Below are 17,803 nucleotides of genomic sequence, written 5' to 3' on the forward strand. Positions count from 1 at the left end.
TGGAAGGTGCTGTTAGGGATAGGTGGCGAACGCTAATATATTTGGGACATATAATGAGACTCTTAGATAGGCACATGATGAAAGAAAAATGGTGGGTTACGGGCTATGTAGGAGGGAAGGGTTAGATTGAGCATGAAGTTGGTTAAAAACTCAGCAAAACATTATGGGCTAAAGTGGCTGTACTATGCTGGACTGTTCTATGTTCTACTTTCTATAAATAGAAATGGTATCTCTTTGCATCTGGATAATGTTTTCAAAAGGGGCATATAAACTCTGAAGTAGCCTGAGATTTGGTTGTCTTTGACAATGGATTCAGTTGTTACAGCATCAAAGATGTCCATTTTGCTCATTGAGTTTGTGTCTAGTGTTAAGTACCCCGTAACGGGTTAAAAGAATCTGCAGAAATGGAACACACCTGGAGTCTGGTTTTGTGTAAACAAAATACTAGTTTATTAGTATCTACGGAATATAGCAATAAAACCAGATAAATCAAACAGGTTAGCAGAGTTTAAGCATATATAAGTGTATAAATATAAACCCCAAGCTTCGTCAAGCTCAGGTGGTAAATGATACAGTCTTACAATGGTATGTGAGAAAGTTCAGTTCAATGTATGAGGTTGCTGTTGTTGGTAAGAGAGAGAGATTTATAATCCAAAGGCATATGTTGTGAGAAGGAAATTACATCGATATTCCACAAATTCCATGACAGCAATACAAAATAACAATAGCAGTAGGTTTTATCTCCAAAGTTGTTCCACTCCACACACAAAGTATCACCAACAGAGATCTTCAACGAATATCCTTTCAACACAAGTGGTACCACACCCGAATTCAGCTACGGGTCATCTCAAAGTGGTGGCCACAGGATACTCTGACAAAACCCACTTATGGATTAGCACAAAAAGCGGACCATTTTCAAGGGACTTGCCACCCAGGCAAGGGTCAACACACTGGTAGATTCCACAAGGTTACCTCAATCACACAACGCGATAGCCATTTATCCAGTTCCACTACATATGAAGTAACTCCAACAGTGATTTGCCACAGGGGTGCCTTTCTTCAGTGAACTACCACACCCAGACAAAGGGTAAACACACACGTGGTAATCATAAAGGTTTTCCCCTCACCAGAGAACCCACTCCTGTGGATTAACTGATTAACTTCCGTAGCCGAATGGAAACAAACTCACCCTTATGGGCTACTTAGAGAGAGAGTCCAAACAGTGATCTCTTTGTCACTAAATTGAGACAGATTGACATTAGGAAAGAAACTGTGATGAGTAGACTGGTAGGACTGAAGGCTAATAAATCCCTGGGTCCAGATGGTCTGCATCCGAGGGTTCTAAAAGAGGTGGCTCAGGAAATTGCGGATGCATTGGTAATCATTTTCCAATGTTCCTTAGATTCAGGATCAGTTCCTGAAGATTGGAGAGTGGCTAACGTTATCCCACTTTTCAAGAAGGGAGGGAAGGAGAAAACGGAAAACTATCGCCCTGTTAGCCTAACGTCAGTTGTGGGGAAGATGCTTGAGTCCATCATTAAGGACGAAATAGTGGCATATCTCGATGGCAGAAATAGGATTAGGCCGAGCCAGCACGGATTTACCAAGGGCAAATCATGCTTGACTAATCTGTTGGAGTTTTTTGACGGTGTAACAAGGATGTTAGACGAGGGTAAGCCAGTGGATGTTGTGTACCTAGATTTTCAGAAGGCATTCGATAAGGTGCCACATAGGAGATTGGTGAGTAAAATCAGAGCTCATGGCATTGGGGGCAGGGTTTCAACATGGATAGAAAACTGGTTGGCAGATAGAAAGCAAAGGGTAGCAGTGAATGGGTGTTTCTCGGACTGGCTGGAGGTGACTAGTGGGGTACCACAAGGCTCTGTATTGGGACCACAGCTCTTTACGATTTATGTCAACGATTTAGATGAGGGCATTGAAAACTATATCAGCAAGTTTGCTGACGATACTAAACTGGGTGGCAGTGTGACATGCGAAGAGGACGTTAGGAGAATACAGGGAGACTTGGATAGGCTAGGTGAGTGCGCAGTTACTTGGCAGATGTCATTCAATGTGAATAAATGTGAAGTTATCCACTTTGGAAGCAGGAACAAGAGGGCAGAGTATTGTCTGAACGGTGTAGAGTTAGGTAAGGGAGAAATGCAGAGAGACCTAGGAGTCCTAGTTCACCAGTCAATGAAGGTGAATGAGCAAGTGCAACAGGCAGTGAAGAGGGCAAATGGAATGTTGGCCTTTGTTACAAGGAGAATTGAGTACAAGAGCAAGGATGTCCTTTTGCATTTGTACAGGGCCCTGGTGAGACCACACCTGGAATATTGTGTACAGTTTTAGTCTCCAGGTTTAAGGAAGGACATTCTGGCAATTGAGGAAGTGCACCGTAGATTCACTAGGTTGATTCCTGGGATGGCAGGGCTGTCTTACACAGAGAGATTGGAGAGATTGGGCTTGTACATGCTGGAATTGAGGAGATTGAGAGGGGATCTGATTGAAACGTTTAAGATAATTAAAGGATTTGATAGGATTGAGGCAGGAAATATGTACCAGATGTTGGGAGAGTCCAGTACCAGAGGGCATGGATTGAGAATAAGAGGTCAGTTATTTAAAACAGAGTTGAGGAAGAGCTTCTTCTCCCAGAGAGTTGTGGAGGTGTGGAATGCACTGCCTCGGAAGACGGTGGAGGCCAATTCTCTGGATGCTTTCAAGAAGGAGCTAGATAGATATCTGATGGATAAGGGAATCAAGGGATATGGGGACAAGGCAGGGACTGGGTATTGATAGTGAATGATCAGCCATGATCTCAGAATGGCGGTGCAGACTCGAGGGGCCGAATGGTCTACTTCTGCACCTATTGTCTATTGTCTATTGTCTATAAGTTTCTTCTGTTTCAAACTTTTCTCTCCTCTCTTCTCTTCCTGCAAACTTGTTCTAGTTGCAGAAAACCTGTGAGAGTCATTTATCAATACTCTGGATTGATCTCAACTCACCCTTTTTGGGCTACTGAAAGTTTAAACCAGTGACCGACTCACTGACGTCTTTCATTGACCGAATCCATCTTGACTCTAACTGTGTGCCCTTGCTTATTCAAACCAAGCTGCAAGAAATCATAAACACAAACTGCTCACCATAGCAACCCAGCAACTCTGCAGTCAGTTGAAATCCAGAAAAACAAAGGCCAGTCTCAATTCTTTTGGCATTTTAAAGTGACAATCCACAGAAAATATGAACCCTAGGGGTACATAACACTGTTCTGAACAGAGTAGTGCAGCCAGGCCCATGGAGGGCCTGAGTTGTAGGGAGGTAGAACCGGTTAAGAGCATAAGAAACTGAGGGGTGATTTAAAGAATAGGATTGATGGGATGAATTTACACGGTCTCTTTCTCTGAAATGGAGAATCAACAACTAGATGACATAGGGTTCAGGTAAGAGGGGAAAGATTTAATTGGAACCTAAGGGGCAATGTTTTTCACGCTGAAGATATGGTTATGGATTGAGGTGTGTGTGACTGTTGGTACAGTGTTTTACACCTTGACCCTGGAGGAATGCTGTTTTTGTTTGGCTGTATTCATGTGTGTGGTTGATTGACAATTGAATTTGGACTGCCGAAGGAAGTACAGCCGGCCCTCCTTATCCGGAGGGGATTGGTTCCAGGACCCCCGCAGATATCAAAAAGCACGGATGCTCAAGTCCCTTATTTAACCTGTCTCACTGAGGTGGACTTCAGGACTTGGCGGAGCTCCAGACCTTAATTAACCTTTGTCAGTGCAGTAGAATTTAGGACCCGGCAGAGCTCCGGACCTTATGTAACTTGTCTCAGTGCAGTAGAATTTAGGACCCGGCAGAGCTCCGGACCTTATGTAACTTGTCTCAGTGCAGTAGAATTTAGGACCCGGCAGAGCTCCGGACCTTATGTAACTTGTCTCAGTGCGGTGGACTTTAGGACCCGGCAGAGCTCCAGCCCTTATGTAACTTGTCTCAGTGCGGTGGACTTTAGGACCCGGCAGAGCTCCGGACCTTATTTAACCTGACACAGTGCGGTGGATTTTAGGACCCGGCTGAGCTCCGGACCTTATTTAACCTGTCGCAGTGCGGTGGACTTTAGGACCTGGCAGAGCTTGGGACCTGCCGCCTGCAGTGTCTCTGTTCCATTGATGGAAAACGATCACGAATGAAAATAAAGTGAAAATAATAAAGTGATCGGATAGAGGTGAGACCCCATCGGTCATTGGGAAAGCGTTAGGCTACAGTCAGCCAAATATCGGAACAATTTTAAAGGATAAAGTGAGAATAATGGAGCATGTGAAAGCCCTGCTCTGATGACAGCTACAGTTATTACTAAGCAACACAGTGGTTTAATTATTGAAATACATACATTTCTTAAGTGTTTTATATGCATAGAAAGGTAAAATATATACTATATACTAAGACAAACGTTTGACTAACTGATGCTAAATAATACCAGATGTACCTGTTCCAACTTAGGGAATTTCCATTCTTTTTTCAAATCCCGATCCACGGTAACCTATGCACAAACTCCCATATACTTTAGATTATCTCTAGATTACTTATAATACCTAGTACAATGTAAATGCTATGTAAATAGCCATTATATTGTATCTTTTAGGGAATAATGACAAAAAAGTCTGTAGATGCTCAAACAACAAGTGCTGGAGAGAAAACTTTTGGGTTTTCCCAATCTGTAGTTTGTTGAATCCGCGCATGCAGAACCCATGGATAAGGAGGGCCAATTGTAGTTGAGGCAGGTACAATGATGTTTAGAAGATATTTGGAGAGGTGAATGATATGCAAGGTTTGGATATGAGTGGAACTAGTTTAGAGGGGCATCTTGGTTAGCATGGAGGAGTTGGGCCTAAGGCCTGATTCTGTGCTGTATGACTCCATAGCACTGACACTCCTGCATCCTACCCTCTAAGCCCAGGAAGTAATTCTCATGAGAGTCATCAAGCAATGGATGGATTCAGCCCCTCAGCCCTATGAGTTTGTGCTGTCCACAGCACCCATCTTCACTGTTTCTCTCTTAAGTGCCTACCCATTTCTCTCTTAAGTGCCTACACTAATTTTGCAAGTGCCGGTTGATCCAGTTTTTACCACTTCTGCATTTAATGAGTTCTCAGTCCAAACTACCTGTGCCTAACAAAAGTCACCCTTGTAGTTCTGACCAAAACGTCTATCAGTACTGTGTAGTCCATGAAGAACTAACAGTAGAAACAGCCTTTCCAAACCTGATATGATTTTGGAAACACAAGAGACTGAAATTCTAGAATCTGGAGCAACAGGCAATCTGCTGGAGAAACTCAACAGATTGAGCAACAGCCATAAGCTCATAAGACACAGGAGGAGAATTAGGCCATTCAGCCCATTGGGTCTGATCCGCCATTTCATCATGGCTGATTCCTCTCAACCCCATTCTCCTGCTTTCTCACTGTAAACTTTGATACCTTTTATCTAATCAACAAATTGTCAACTTCCACTTTAAAAATACTCAATGACTTGCCCTCCACTGCATTCTGTGGCAATGTATTCCACAAATTCACTACCTGCTCACTGAAGAAATCCCTTCTCAGTTGTAGGGGAAGGAATTGTTAACATTTCGGGTCAAATCTCTTCATCAGGACTGAGAGAGTAGAAGTTAAAAATGATTTTGTCTGCCTATGCAAAATGGCCAAATGTGGATGGCTTTAGTTTTCAAATTAACACATCCATTCCCAATCATTTTGCATTGCAGCATTGCTGAAAAAAACTTGAAAGCACATTCTGCTTTGAAATATTCTTTCTAATCATACTGTCATTTTCCTGAGACATAAAATAGTTATCAGGCCATTCTTTCTTAAGTATTCAATAACACTTACTGTTAGATTTATATTATTATCCACGTGTAATAAATGTGCTGAAATAGTTGGACATTTTATTTTCCAAAGTATTAATATTGAGTTGTAGTTTATTAGTGTGAAATATTATTTATATAGAGTAGATAAAGATGCCAACTGAAAACATACAGCTAATATAAAAATATCTTACATTATTGAAGATGACAGTCTATTTTATATTAGCAACTTAGCTGAATACATAAATGTCACTCATCATTTTGTATGTTAGTTTTTCTTTGTTATATAATTGTTTGGTATTTTCATATACAGAAACAGATGTGGCAAATTAATTTTGACTTAAGTTTGTCCCATTAATCAGTTTTTAGCTGTTCAATTTAAATCAATCAACTTTTATTCCTTTCAGGGAGTTTTCAGATAAGATACAAACTGGATGGTGATGGAGATCCGGTTTTCATTAGCATCAACACGAGAAACTGGGCGGATGGCCAGCTCCACAGTGTCAAAATCAATCGAGAAGAGAAGGATGTCTATATTAAGGTAACACATGATATTTGTAGTGAAAGCAAAACAGAAAACACTGGGAAAACTAAGCAGATCAGACAGAATGTCTGCAAAGAAAACGGTTAATATTCCAGAGTAACACACACAATGCTGGAAGACTCAGCAGGTCAGACACCATCTGTGTAAAGGAATAAAGAGTTGACATTTTGTACTGAGACCCTTCATCAGGACTGGAAAGGAATGGGGAAGAAGCCAGAATAAGAAAGTGGGGGAGGAGGGAAGGAGTACAGCTGAAAGATGATAGGTGAAACCAGGTGAGGGGAAGGTGGGTGGGTTGTTGAGGAAGGATGAAGTGTGAAATTTAGTAGTGATAAAGGACTGAAGAAAAAGAAATCTGATAGGAAAGGAGAGTAGACCAGGGGAGAAATGGAAGGTGGAGGGGCACTAGAGAGAGGTGATAGGCAGGTGAAGAGAAGAGAAGGGTAAGAGGGATGCCAGAATGGAGAATGGATAAGTTAAAAGGGAATGGAGAGAAATTATTAAAAGCTGGAGAAATCTATGTTTGCACCATCAATTTGGAAGCAGCCCAGATGGAATATCAGATGTTGTTCCTCCAAGCTGAGTGGCCTTATATATTCTATAAGCACTGAAAAAAAGAGAAACAACTTAGTCTAGATAATAGAAAAAGGAGAATATTTACTACTGCCATTTCTTTCGTTCATTATGAGTGTTGGAATTTCTCTCAAGCAGTGAGGTTACTCTGCAACTCCGACCATTTATAATCTGAACATTAGAAGTAAATTCAACAGCAATTGTCAATACAGAATTGTTGGGCCTTCACTCTTTGAGGTTTAAAATAATGAGGAATTGTAGTGGTGTGCTACTCGCAGCGCTGCAATAACGACATGGAGTCGGTGAGCTGCAGTTAAAAAAGAGGTTTATTCAAACTTCGCGGCCTCGCTTTAAAGCCTTTCTGATCCCGCCCTCCCCTGGCAGGAATGCTGTAGGGGGCGCTTATTCACCGTCCCTTCTCACACGGGGGCTTTTCCCCTTGCTGGTGAAGCGGGCTTGGCGCCCTCTTTGGGTCCGGCCTCAATGCTGGCGCGTGCCGCTTTGTGAGCCGGTTCAAGTGCGCTGGGAAATGGGTCGCCACATAACCCCCACCCCAGAACCCCGATACACCCCCCAATGTCCACAGTCTGGGTCGGACTCTCTTTCGGAGGTCTGCCTCTGCGCCGCGGTGCTGGAATCTCGACCAGCTGCGCCAAGTCCACATGGACCGGTTTGAGTTGGTCCACCGTGAAAACCTCCTCTTTCCCCCCAATGTCCAGCACGAATGTTTCTGATCACCGAAAACGGCCCCTCATAAGGCCGCTGTAGCGGTGCCCGATGTCTGCCCCGTCGTACAAAAACAAACTTACAGTTTTGCAGGTCTTTGGGTACGCAGGTTGGGTTCTGCCCATGCTGTGAAGTGGGTATGGGGGCCAGGTTACTGAGCCTCTCGCGTAGTCTGCCCAGGACTGCTGCGGGTTCTTCCTCTTGCCCCCTTGGGGCTGGTATGAACTCTTCTGGTTGTCCCAACTCGCCGTACACCAACTCGGCCGATGAGGTGTGCAGATCCTCTTTGGGTGCCATGCGGATTCCGAGCAGAACCCAGGGGAGCTCGTCCACCCAGTTAGCTCCGCTCAGGCGGGCCATGAGAGCCGACTTCAGGTGACGGTGGAAACGCTCCACTGGTCCATTCGACTGTGGGTGGTAGGCAGTGGTGTGGTGCAGCTGAGTCCCCAAAAGGCTGGCCATAGCTGACCACAGGCTGGAGGTGAACTGGGAGCCTCTGTCGGAGGTAATGTGGGCCGGTACACCAAAGCGAGATACCCAGGTGGCAATCAGTACCCGGGCACAAGATTCGGAGGTGGTGTTGGTGAGCGGGACCGCCTCTGGCCATCTTGTGAACCGGTCCACGATAGTCAGGAGGTGTCGCACTCCTTGTGACACTGGCAGGGGGCCCACGATATCCACATGAACGTGGTTGAAACGCCGGCGGGTGGGGTGGAACTGCTGTAGCAGAGCTTTGGTGTGCCGCTGCACCTTGGCTGTTTGGCAGTGCATGCATGTCTTGGCCCATTCACTGACCTGCTTGCGGAGTCTGTGCCAAATGAACCTGTTGGCTACCATCCAGACAGTTGTCCTGATGGAGGGGTGCGCTAAGTTGTGAATGGAGTCGAAAACGCGCCGCTGCCAGGCTGCTGGGACGACGGGGTGGGGTTGACCGGTGGTGACGTCACAGAGTAGGGTCCTCTCACCTGGGCCTACGGGAAGGTCCTGGAACTGCAAACTGGAGACTGCAGTCCTGTAACTAGGGATCTCCTTGTCTGCCTGCTGCGCCTCCGCCAGTGCTTCATAGTCTACTCCTGGGACGGAGCTTGAATGTTAGGGCAGGAGAGGGTGTCCTTTCCCGAGACATGCCGGACACCCGTTGTGTATTCGGAGATGTAGGACAGATGTCGCTGCTGGCGGGACGACCAGGGGTTGGATGCTTTCGTGAATGCAAAGGTAAGCGGTTTGTGGTCCGTGAACGCGGTGAAGGGCCTACAATAAACAATAGACAGTAGGTGCAGGAGTAAGCCATTCGGCCCTTCTATCCAGCACCACCATTTACTGTGATCATGGCTGATCAGACACAATCAGTACCCCGTTCCTGCCCTCTCCCCATATCCCTTGAACCCGCTATCTATAAGAGCTCTATCTAACTCTCTCTTGAATGCATCCAGAGACTCAGCCTCCACTGTCTTCTGGGGCTGAGCATTCCACATATCCACCACTCTCTGGGTGAAAAAGTTTTTCCGCATCTCTGTTCTAAATGGCCTGCCTACCCCTTATTGTTAAACTGTGGCCTTTAGTTCTGGACTCACCCATCAGCGGGAACATGCTTCCTGCCTCCAGTGTGTCCAATCCCTTAATAATCTTATATGTTTCAATAGATCCCCTCTCATCCTTCTAAATTCCAGTGTATACAAGCCCAGTCGCTCCAACCTTTCAACATATGACAGTCCCGCCATTCCGAGAATTAACCTTGTGAACCTACACTGCACTCCCTCAATACCAAGAATGTCCTTCCTCAAATTTGGAGACCAAAACTGCACACAATACTCCAGGTGGGGTCTCACCAGGGCCCCGTATAGCTGCAGAAGGACCTCTTTACTCCAATACTCAATTCCTCTTGTTATAAAAGCCAGCATGCCATTAGCTTTCTTCACTGCCTGCTGTACCTGCATGCTTGCTTTCATTGACTGATGTACAAGAACACCTAGATCTCGTTGTACTTCCCTTTTCCTAACTTGACTCCATTTAGATAATCTGCCTTCCTGTTCTTGCCACCAAAGTGGATAACCTCACATTTATCCACATTAAACTGCATTTGCCATACATTTGCCCACTCACCCAACCTGTCCAAGTCACCCTGCATTCTCATAACATCCTCCTGACATTTCACACTGCCACCCAGCTTTGAGTCATCAGCAAATTTGCTAATGTTACTTTGAATCCCTCTAAATCATTAATGTATATTGTAAACAGCTGCGGTCCCAGCACCGAACCTTGCGGTACCCCACTGGTCACAGCCTGCCATTCGGAAAGGGACCCATTAATCACTACTCTTTGCTTCCTGTCAGCCATCCAATTTTCAATCCACTCTGCCCCCAATACCATGTGCCCTAATTTTGCCCACTAATCTCTTATGTGGGACTTTATCAAAAGCTTTCTGGAAGTCCAGGTACACTACATCCACTGGCTCTCCCTTGTCCATTTTCATAGATACATCCTCAAAAAACTCCAGAAGATTAGTCAAACATGATTTTCCCTTCATAAATCCATGCTGATTCGGACTGATCCTTCTACTGCTATCCAAATGTGTCATAATTTCCTCTTTTATAATTGACTCCAGCATCTTTCCCACCACTGACGTCAGACTAACCGGTCTATAATTCCTTGTTTTCTCTCTCCCTCCTTTCTTGAAAAGTGGGACAACATTAGCCACTCTCCAATCAGCAGGAACTGTTCCTGAATCTATAGAACATTGGAAAATGATTACCAATGTGTCCACGATTTCTAAAGCCACTTCTTTAAGTACCCTGGAATGCAGACCATCAGATCCCGGGGACTTATCAGCCCTCAGACTCAACAATCTATCCAACACCATTTCTTGATTAATATAAATTTCCTTCAGTTCACCCTTTACCCTAGTTCCTTTGACCATTATTACATCTGGGAGATTGTTTGTGTCTTCCCTAGTGAAGACAGATCCAAAGTACCTGTTCAACTCATCTGCCATTTCCTTGTGCCCCATAATAAATTCACCCGTTCTACCTTCTAAGAAGTACCTGAAATGCCGGATTACCAGGTATAGCGCCAACAATTCCTGGTCAAAATCACTGTATTTGAGCTCGAGTGGTCGTAGGTGTTTGCTGAAAAACGCCAGGGGTTGCCAGCGACCCTTGATGAGTTGTTCCAGCTTGCCATCGACTGCTGTGTTGGATACGTCCACTGTGAGGGCGGTAGGGACGTCCGTTCTGGGGTGCACTAGCATCGTGGCGTTTGCCAAAACTTCTTTGGTTTTAATGAAAACAACGCCGGACTCCTCATCCCAGGTAATGTCCTTGCCCTTACCCGACATCAGGGCGAATAGGGGGCGCATGATTTGGGCAGCTGAAGAGAGGAAGCGGTGGTAGAAATTTACCATGCCCATGAATTCCTGAAGGCCTTTGATTGTGTTGAGTCGGGGGAAATGGCGGACCGTGTCTACCTTGGCGGGCAGAGGGGTTGTCCCGTCTTTAGTAATCCTGTGGCCCAGGAAGTCAATGGTGTTGAGCCTGAACTGGCATTTGGCCAGGTTGATTGTCAGGCCGTATTCACTCAGTCGGTCAGAGGTGGGACAGATGCTACTGACGACTGTTGCTGGCTATGAGGATGTCATCCAAATAGATGAAAACGAAGTCCAGGTCGCATCCTACCATGTCCATTAACTGCTGAAACGTCTGTGCGGCATTCTTTAGGCCGAACAGCATGCGGAGGAACTCGAAAAGGCCGAAAGGGGTAATGAGTGCTATTTTGGGGACGTCGTCTGGATACATCGGGATTTGATGGTATCCCCGGACAAGGTCTACCTTGGAGAAGATCTGTGCGTCATGCAGGTTTCCTGCAAAGTCCTGAATGTGCAGCACAGGGTAGTGGTCCAGTGTTGTAGCCTCATTCAGCCTGCAGTAGTCGCCACATGGTCTCCAGCCCCCTGTTGCTTTGGGCACCATGTGCAGGGGGGAGGCCCATGGGCTGTCGGACCGCCGGATGATCCCCAATCCCTCCATCCTGTTGAACTCCTCCTTCACCAGCCGGAGCTTGTCCAGGGGAAGCCTTCGAGCACGAGCTTGGAGGGGTGGTCCTTGTGTTGGGATGTGATGCTGTATGCCGTGTCTGGGCATGGCTGCAGTGAACTGCGTTGCCAGAACCGATGGGAAATCCGCCAGGACTCTGGTGAAGTCGTTGTCCGACAGCGTGATGGAGTCTAGGTGAGGGGCCGGCAACTGGGCTTCGCCCAGGGAGAACATTTGAAAGGTCTCGGTGTGGACCAGTCTCTTCCTGGGCAGGTCGACCAGTAGGCTGTGAGCTCGCAAAAAATCTGCTCCCAGGAGCAGTTGGGCAACGGCGGCCAGTGCGAAGTCCTACGTGAACCAGTTGGAGCCGAACTGTAGCCTCACCGTAAGGGTGCTGTAGGTCCTTACTCTGCAGCCATTCGCGGCCCTCAGGGTGGAACCCGGTGCCCTGTTGTGGGTGTTGAAACTCGTCGGAGGTAAGATGCTGATCTCGGCTCCGGTGTCGACCAAAAAACGGCGTCCCGACTGCTTGTCCCAGACATGCAGGAGGCTATCCCGATGGCCAGCCGCCGTAGCCATAAGCGGCGGCTGGCCCTGGCGTTTCCCGGGAACTTGCAGGGCGGGCTACAGTGGTAGGCTTCTGCGCCCCACCGCTGACGGTAGAAGCACCATTGTTCGTTGGTCTCCTCACCCTTTCCTCTGGGGTTCGTGGGCTCTGCGGCTGGGCCTGGTCTGGTTTGCTGCTGGGAGTCTGGCCTGGTGATCTGTGCAACAGATGCCCCACTCTCTTTCTTGGCTTTCCACAGTACGTCTGCCAGGGCCACCACCTTCCGGGGGTTGCTGAAATCCGCATTGGACAGCAGCAGGTGTGTGTCCTCGGGCAGCTGCTCCAGGAATGCCTGCTCAAACATGAGGCAGGGCTTGTGACCTCCGGCCAGGGACAACATCTCGTTCATCAAAGCCGACGGTGGCCTGTCCCCCAAACCATCCAGGTGCAGTAAGCGGGCAGCTCGCTCGCGCCGTGAGAGTCTGAAAGTCTTTATGAGCAAGGCTTTGAATTCTGTGTATTTGCCATCCACTGGGGGCAATTGTATGAACTCTTAAACCTGGGCGGCTGTCTCCTGGTCGAGGGAGCTCACCACGTAGTAGTAACGTGTGGCATCCGAGACTATCTGCCGAATGTGGAATTGGGCTTCTGCTTGCTGGAACCATAGGTGAGGTTGCAGCGTCCAGAAGCTTGGCAGTTTTAACAAAACTGCATGAACAGATGCGGCATCGTTCATCACGTCGGGGTCACCAATTGTAGTGGTGTGCTACATGCAGCGCTGCAATAACGACATGGAGTTGGTGAGCTGTAGTTACAAAAGAGGTTTATTCAAACTTAGCAGCCTCGCTTTAAAGCCTTCCTGATCCCTCCCCAGGAGGGAATGCATATTCACAGTCCCGTCCCGCGTGCTGGCTTTTCCCCTTGCTGATGAAGCAGGCTTGGCACCCTCTCTGGGACTTGCCTCAATGCTGGCGCGTGCCGCTTTGTGAGCTGGTTCGAGTGCGCTGGGAAGTGGGTCGCCACAGAATGATTGTTTTCTTGGGATTATGAGCCATAATATTTTGAGAAGCCCCAATATTACTTTTGTTTCTTCAGACTGGCAAGTCAACTTGCCAGTTGAGTCAACTCAATGAACAACCATGAAGTGCAATGGAGAAAATGGATTTTATTTGGTGTTTGTATCATACAAATATTAATAATCTGTTTTATTTAGTTATTTTGACATAGGTATCATGATTGGGAAGCATCTTAAAGAGTAGTGTGAATTATTAAAGGCAAAGCATTTGAAATTAGCTTTTAATATTTTTACAATGAAAAAACTTGTAAGGTTTTGTTATTCAAACCAAGGACTTCTCAAAATGAATCGATGTGGACACCAAATATTGCTTTAATCAGAATATTTCTGATGTATATACAATCTGTGACCACTTTATTAAGTACCTTCTGTATCTAGTAAAGTGACCACTGAGTGTATGTTCCTGGTCTTCTGCACCTGTAGCCCATCCACTTCAAGATTCAATGTGTTGTGCATTCAAAGATCCTGCTCTGTACAACATTGCTGTAATGGATGGTTACTTGATCTGGTTACCATGGTTACCATGGATCTGGTAGCACAGCAGATAAGGCAATTGCTCTTGTGAATATGCACGGGTCAGCTAATTATTATTTTATTCTGATAGTATTTAACTCCATTCATTCAGTTGTAGTGCTTGTTGAGACTTGAACACAACAACGCTTCACTGCCTGCTTGCATTCGGCCATGCCTGAGAAATTGGACTGTCGAGTCAACTGACTCTGAAGACTAGGGTGTTCGTTTTATTCTTTGTTGTTCTTTTCAGCCGTGGTGTCAGCTTCATTTTCCATTTGAGAGTTTTAGTTAATGGTGCTGTTTGGCCTAGTGTTTATTGTTTTCTTTTCCCTTTAAAGCTGTTCGCATTAAAGTCTGTGAACTATCGACCTGCTTCATTCAGTATCTCTCACTCTGCACTTGGGCCATATCTGAACCGGGTGACACTGTCAGCTTGATGGCAGTTCCTTCCGACCTCTCTCATTATCAAGGTGTTCTCATTCACAGGAGTGCCACTCACTGGATGTGTTTTGCTTATTTTTTTTCACCATTCTCTGTAAACTCTAGAGACTGCAGTGTGTAAATCCCAGGAGATCAGCATTTCCTGAGATACTCAAACCACCTGATCTGGCACCAACAAACATTCCACAGTCAGATACACTTAGATCACATTTCTGCCCCGTTCTGATGTTTGATGCCTGGTCTGAACAACTGAACCTCTTGACCATGCCTATATGTTTTTAGACATTGAGTTACTGTCACATGATTGGCTGTTTAGGTATTTGCATGTATGAGCAGGTGTACAATAGACAATAGAAAATAGGTGCAGAAGTAGACCATTCGGCCCTTCAAGCCTGCACCGCAATTTTGAGATCATGGCTGATCATCTACTATCAATACCCGGTTCCTGCCTTGTCCCCATATCCCTTGATTCCCCTATCCATAAGATACCTGTCTAGCTCCTTCTTGAAAGCATCCAGAGAATTGGCCTCCACTGCCTTCCGAGGCAGTGCATTCCAGACCCCCACAACTCTCTAGAAGAAGTTTTTCCTTAACTCTGTCCTAAATGACCTACCCTTTATTCTCAAACCATGCCCTCTGGTACTGGACTCTCCCAGCTTCTGGAACATATTTCCTGCCTCTATCTTGTCCAATCCCTTAATAATCTTATATGTTGCAATCAGATCCCTTCTCAATCTCCTTAATTCCAGCGTGTACAAGCCCAGTCTCTCTAACCTCTCTGCGTAAGACAGTCCTGACATCCCAGGAATTAACCTTGTGAATCTAGGCTGCACTTCCTCTACAGCCAGGATGTCCTTCCTTAACCCTGGAGACCAAAACTGTACACAATACTCCAGGTGTGGTCTCAACAGGGCCCTGTACAAATGCAAGAGGATTTCCTTGCTCTTGTACTCAATTCCTTTGTAATAAAGGCCAACATTCCATTCGCCTTCTTGGTACAGGTACAGGTACAGATATATGTAATAAGTTGGGCACAGTATATAAGTGGTACAGTTATATAGTATACCTGTATATAGGTGGTACATAGGTATATAGGTGGTACAGGTATATGTAATAAGGTGGGCACTAAGTGTATATTTTGATTCTATTGCCTTGGAAATAGTTTAAATGATAATAATCCAACTGTTTCTCTGCATATCAAATCTGCTTTTGAATAATTACCTTCCTTGGAGCCATGTACAGGTGGTCTTTCACCCAGAAACATTTGCATTGTTTTGGTTCCAGATGACAGGCTCTGATTGCTAATTGTAATATTTCAGAATTTCTACTTGCAGTGTGTCCTGCTTTTATTAATAGTGATTCTGAACAGCAGGATAATGGACTTGGGACACTGTTGATAGAAATGAATTTTTAAGTAAGGAGTTCTGACAAAACGGCATCTAAAATATTGGGCATGTTTCTTTCCATTCAGATGATGCCTGACTTGCTAAATATTTTAGCATTTTGAGTTTTTATTTCTGATTTTCAGCATCCACAGTGTTTTATGCTTTTAGAAATAATGAGCGGACAGCAGAGACAGAAAGAAAGTCGCTGATGCTATTTCAGGCTTTAAACAGTCAGAGCGATAACCTTTGAAATTATAGCTCACATATCTAAAATGGAGAGTGGAATTATTTTATTTTGGAATTAAGGTTGATACATTAAATACTCTGTGGCATTCTGCCAATGAAAAGGATATATAAGAAATGGTTGAAGATGCTGTGAAGTGAGAGGATAATAGTGATGCAAGCAATCTGGTATATCTTGACATTTGAAAAGCTTTTAATGAAGGTTCATACAAGAAATTAAACTAGTACTCATGAGATTAAGAATAAGAGCATAAATGCCAGACAGTTATAGAGAGATATAGCATGACAACAGGCCCTTGGTCCACTGTACCAACCATCAACCAAACATTGATATATGCATAATCTCTGGTGAGTAGTTTGAAACATATAGTCCTGCAGTGGAATGAATCCCAGGGACAGAGTACAATATTCTGACAATTCCATGTAGCATACACAAAAATGCTGGTGCAATTCTGCAAGTCAACATCAATGAAAATGAATAAACGGTCAATGTTTCAGGCTGAAACCCTTCATTGGGACTGAAAAGGAAGAAGCTAGAATCAGTTTCTGGCTTCTTCTCCCTAACTTACCAGTGCTGATGAACAGTTTTGGCCCGAAATGTTACTCTTTATTCCTCTCCATAGATGCTGCCTGAACTGCTGAATTTTTCCAGCATTCTGTGTGTATTATTCTAGATTTCCAGCATCTGCAGAAACATGTGTTTAAAATTCAACTGTATACTGCTGTGGGTAAGAAAGAACAGAATTAGAACAAAATAAAGTGTCCATTATGCAGGTGTCACCCACTTTACAGAAGTTCGCTTTACGCTGCTTTGCTTTTACAAAAGACTTAACATTAGTACCTGTTTTCGCTCACTGAATGAAATCCAAAGAGGATTTTCACTTTTACGAAAAAAGGCATCTGCTTTAAACTTGTGTTTGCCCCGAGAAGACTACCATGACCATGAAGCCTTGCGCAGGGAGGTGTGTGTGCATGTGTGTACGTGCTGATTTTTTTTCTACAAATCGGTTTTTGGCTAAATCACAATTCTAGTAAATGAAACTACAGTGTACATAAATTATTTCTACTTTATATAGGCTGTGTATTTATCATATCATTCCTGCTTTTACTATATGTTACCGTTATTTTAGGTTTTACGTGTTATTTGGTATGATTTGGTAGGTTATTTTTTGGGTCTGGGAATGCTCAAAAATTTTTTCCATAAAAATTAATGGTAGTTGCCGCTTCGCTTTACGCCATTTTGGCTTACGAAAAGTTTCATTGGAATGCTCTATTTTCGGATAGCGGGAGAAACCTGTATTGCAAAATGGTCTCCGTGTTGTTATACCTAGGCAATGATTAGTGCAGTTTGGTTCAAAAACCAAATGTTTGAAGGGAAGTAGTTGTGCTTGAACTTGGCAATGTGGGACCTCAGGTTTCTGTATCTTCAGCCAGTGGTAGCTCTGAGAAAATGGTGGGGATCTTTTATGCTAAATGTTGTCTTCTTAAGTGGGCATATCTTGAAAGTGTTGGGAGGAAAGTATTGTATAGGGGGAAGTCAGTGGTAAGTATTTTAAATAGGGTGTGGTGGATATGTGGAACGCCCCGACAAGGGGGGTAGACACAGTTGCACTTGAGACATTTAAGACACTCGTAGACAGCACATAGTTGAAACAAAAATAGAAGGCTATGTGGGAGAGAATCTATGTGTTAGATTAATCTTGGAGTAGGTTAAATGATTGGCACAACACTGAGCCGAAGAGCCTGTGCTGTTCTGTGTTCTATGTTCGTGTTCTCTGAAAGCAGTACCTCCTGATGGTGGGGAGGAATGTGCCCATGATGTGTTGAGCTGAGTACACTCCTCTCTGCAGTTTTTTATGTTCCGG

The 17,803-nt window shown here is 45.0% G+C and overlaps 1 protein-coding gene across 1 annotated transcript in view; it reads left to right on the forward strand.

Moving 5' to 3' along the window:
* Positions 1 to 17,803, forward strand: part of LOC132394271 (contactin-associated protein-like 5) — a 977,958-nt gene that overhangs the window by 709,086 nt on the left and 251,069 nt on the right. Inside the window, exon 17 of the mRNA XM_059970196.1 lies at positions 6,271 to 6,404. Coding sequence (XP_059826179.1) covers positions 6,271 to 6,404 — 134 coding nt within the window. The remainder of the gene's footprint in view (positions 1 to 6,270; positions 6,405 to 17,803) is intronic.

Source organism: Hypanus sabinus, chromosome 5 (genome assembly GCF_030144855.1).
Source record: "Hypanus sabinus isolate sHypSab1 chromosome 5, sHypSab1.hap1, whole genome shotgun sequence".
Classification (NCBI taxonomy): Eukaryota; Metazoa; Chordata; class Chondrichthyes; order Myliobatiformes; family Dasyatidae; genus Hypanus; species Hypanus sabinus.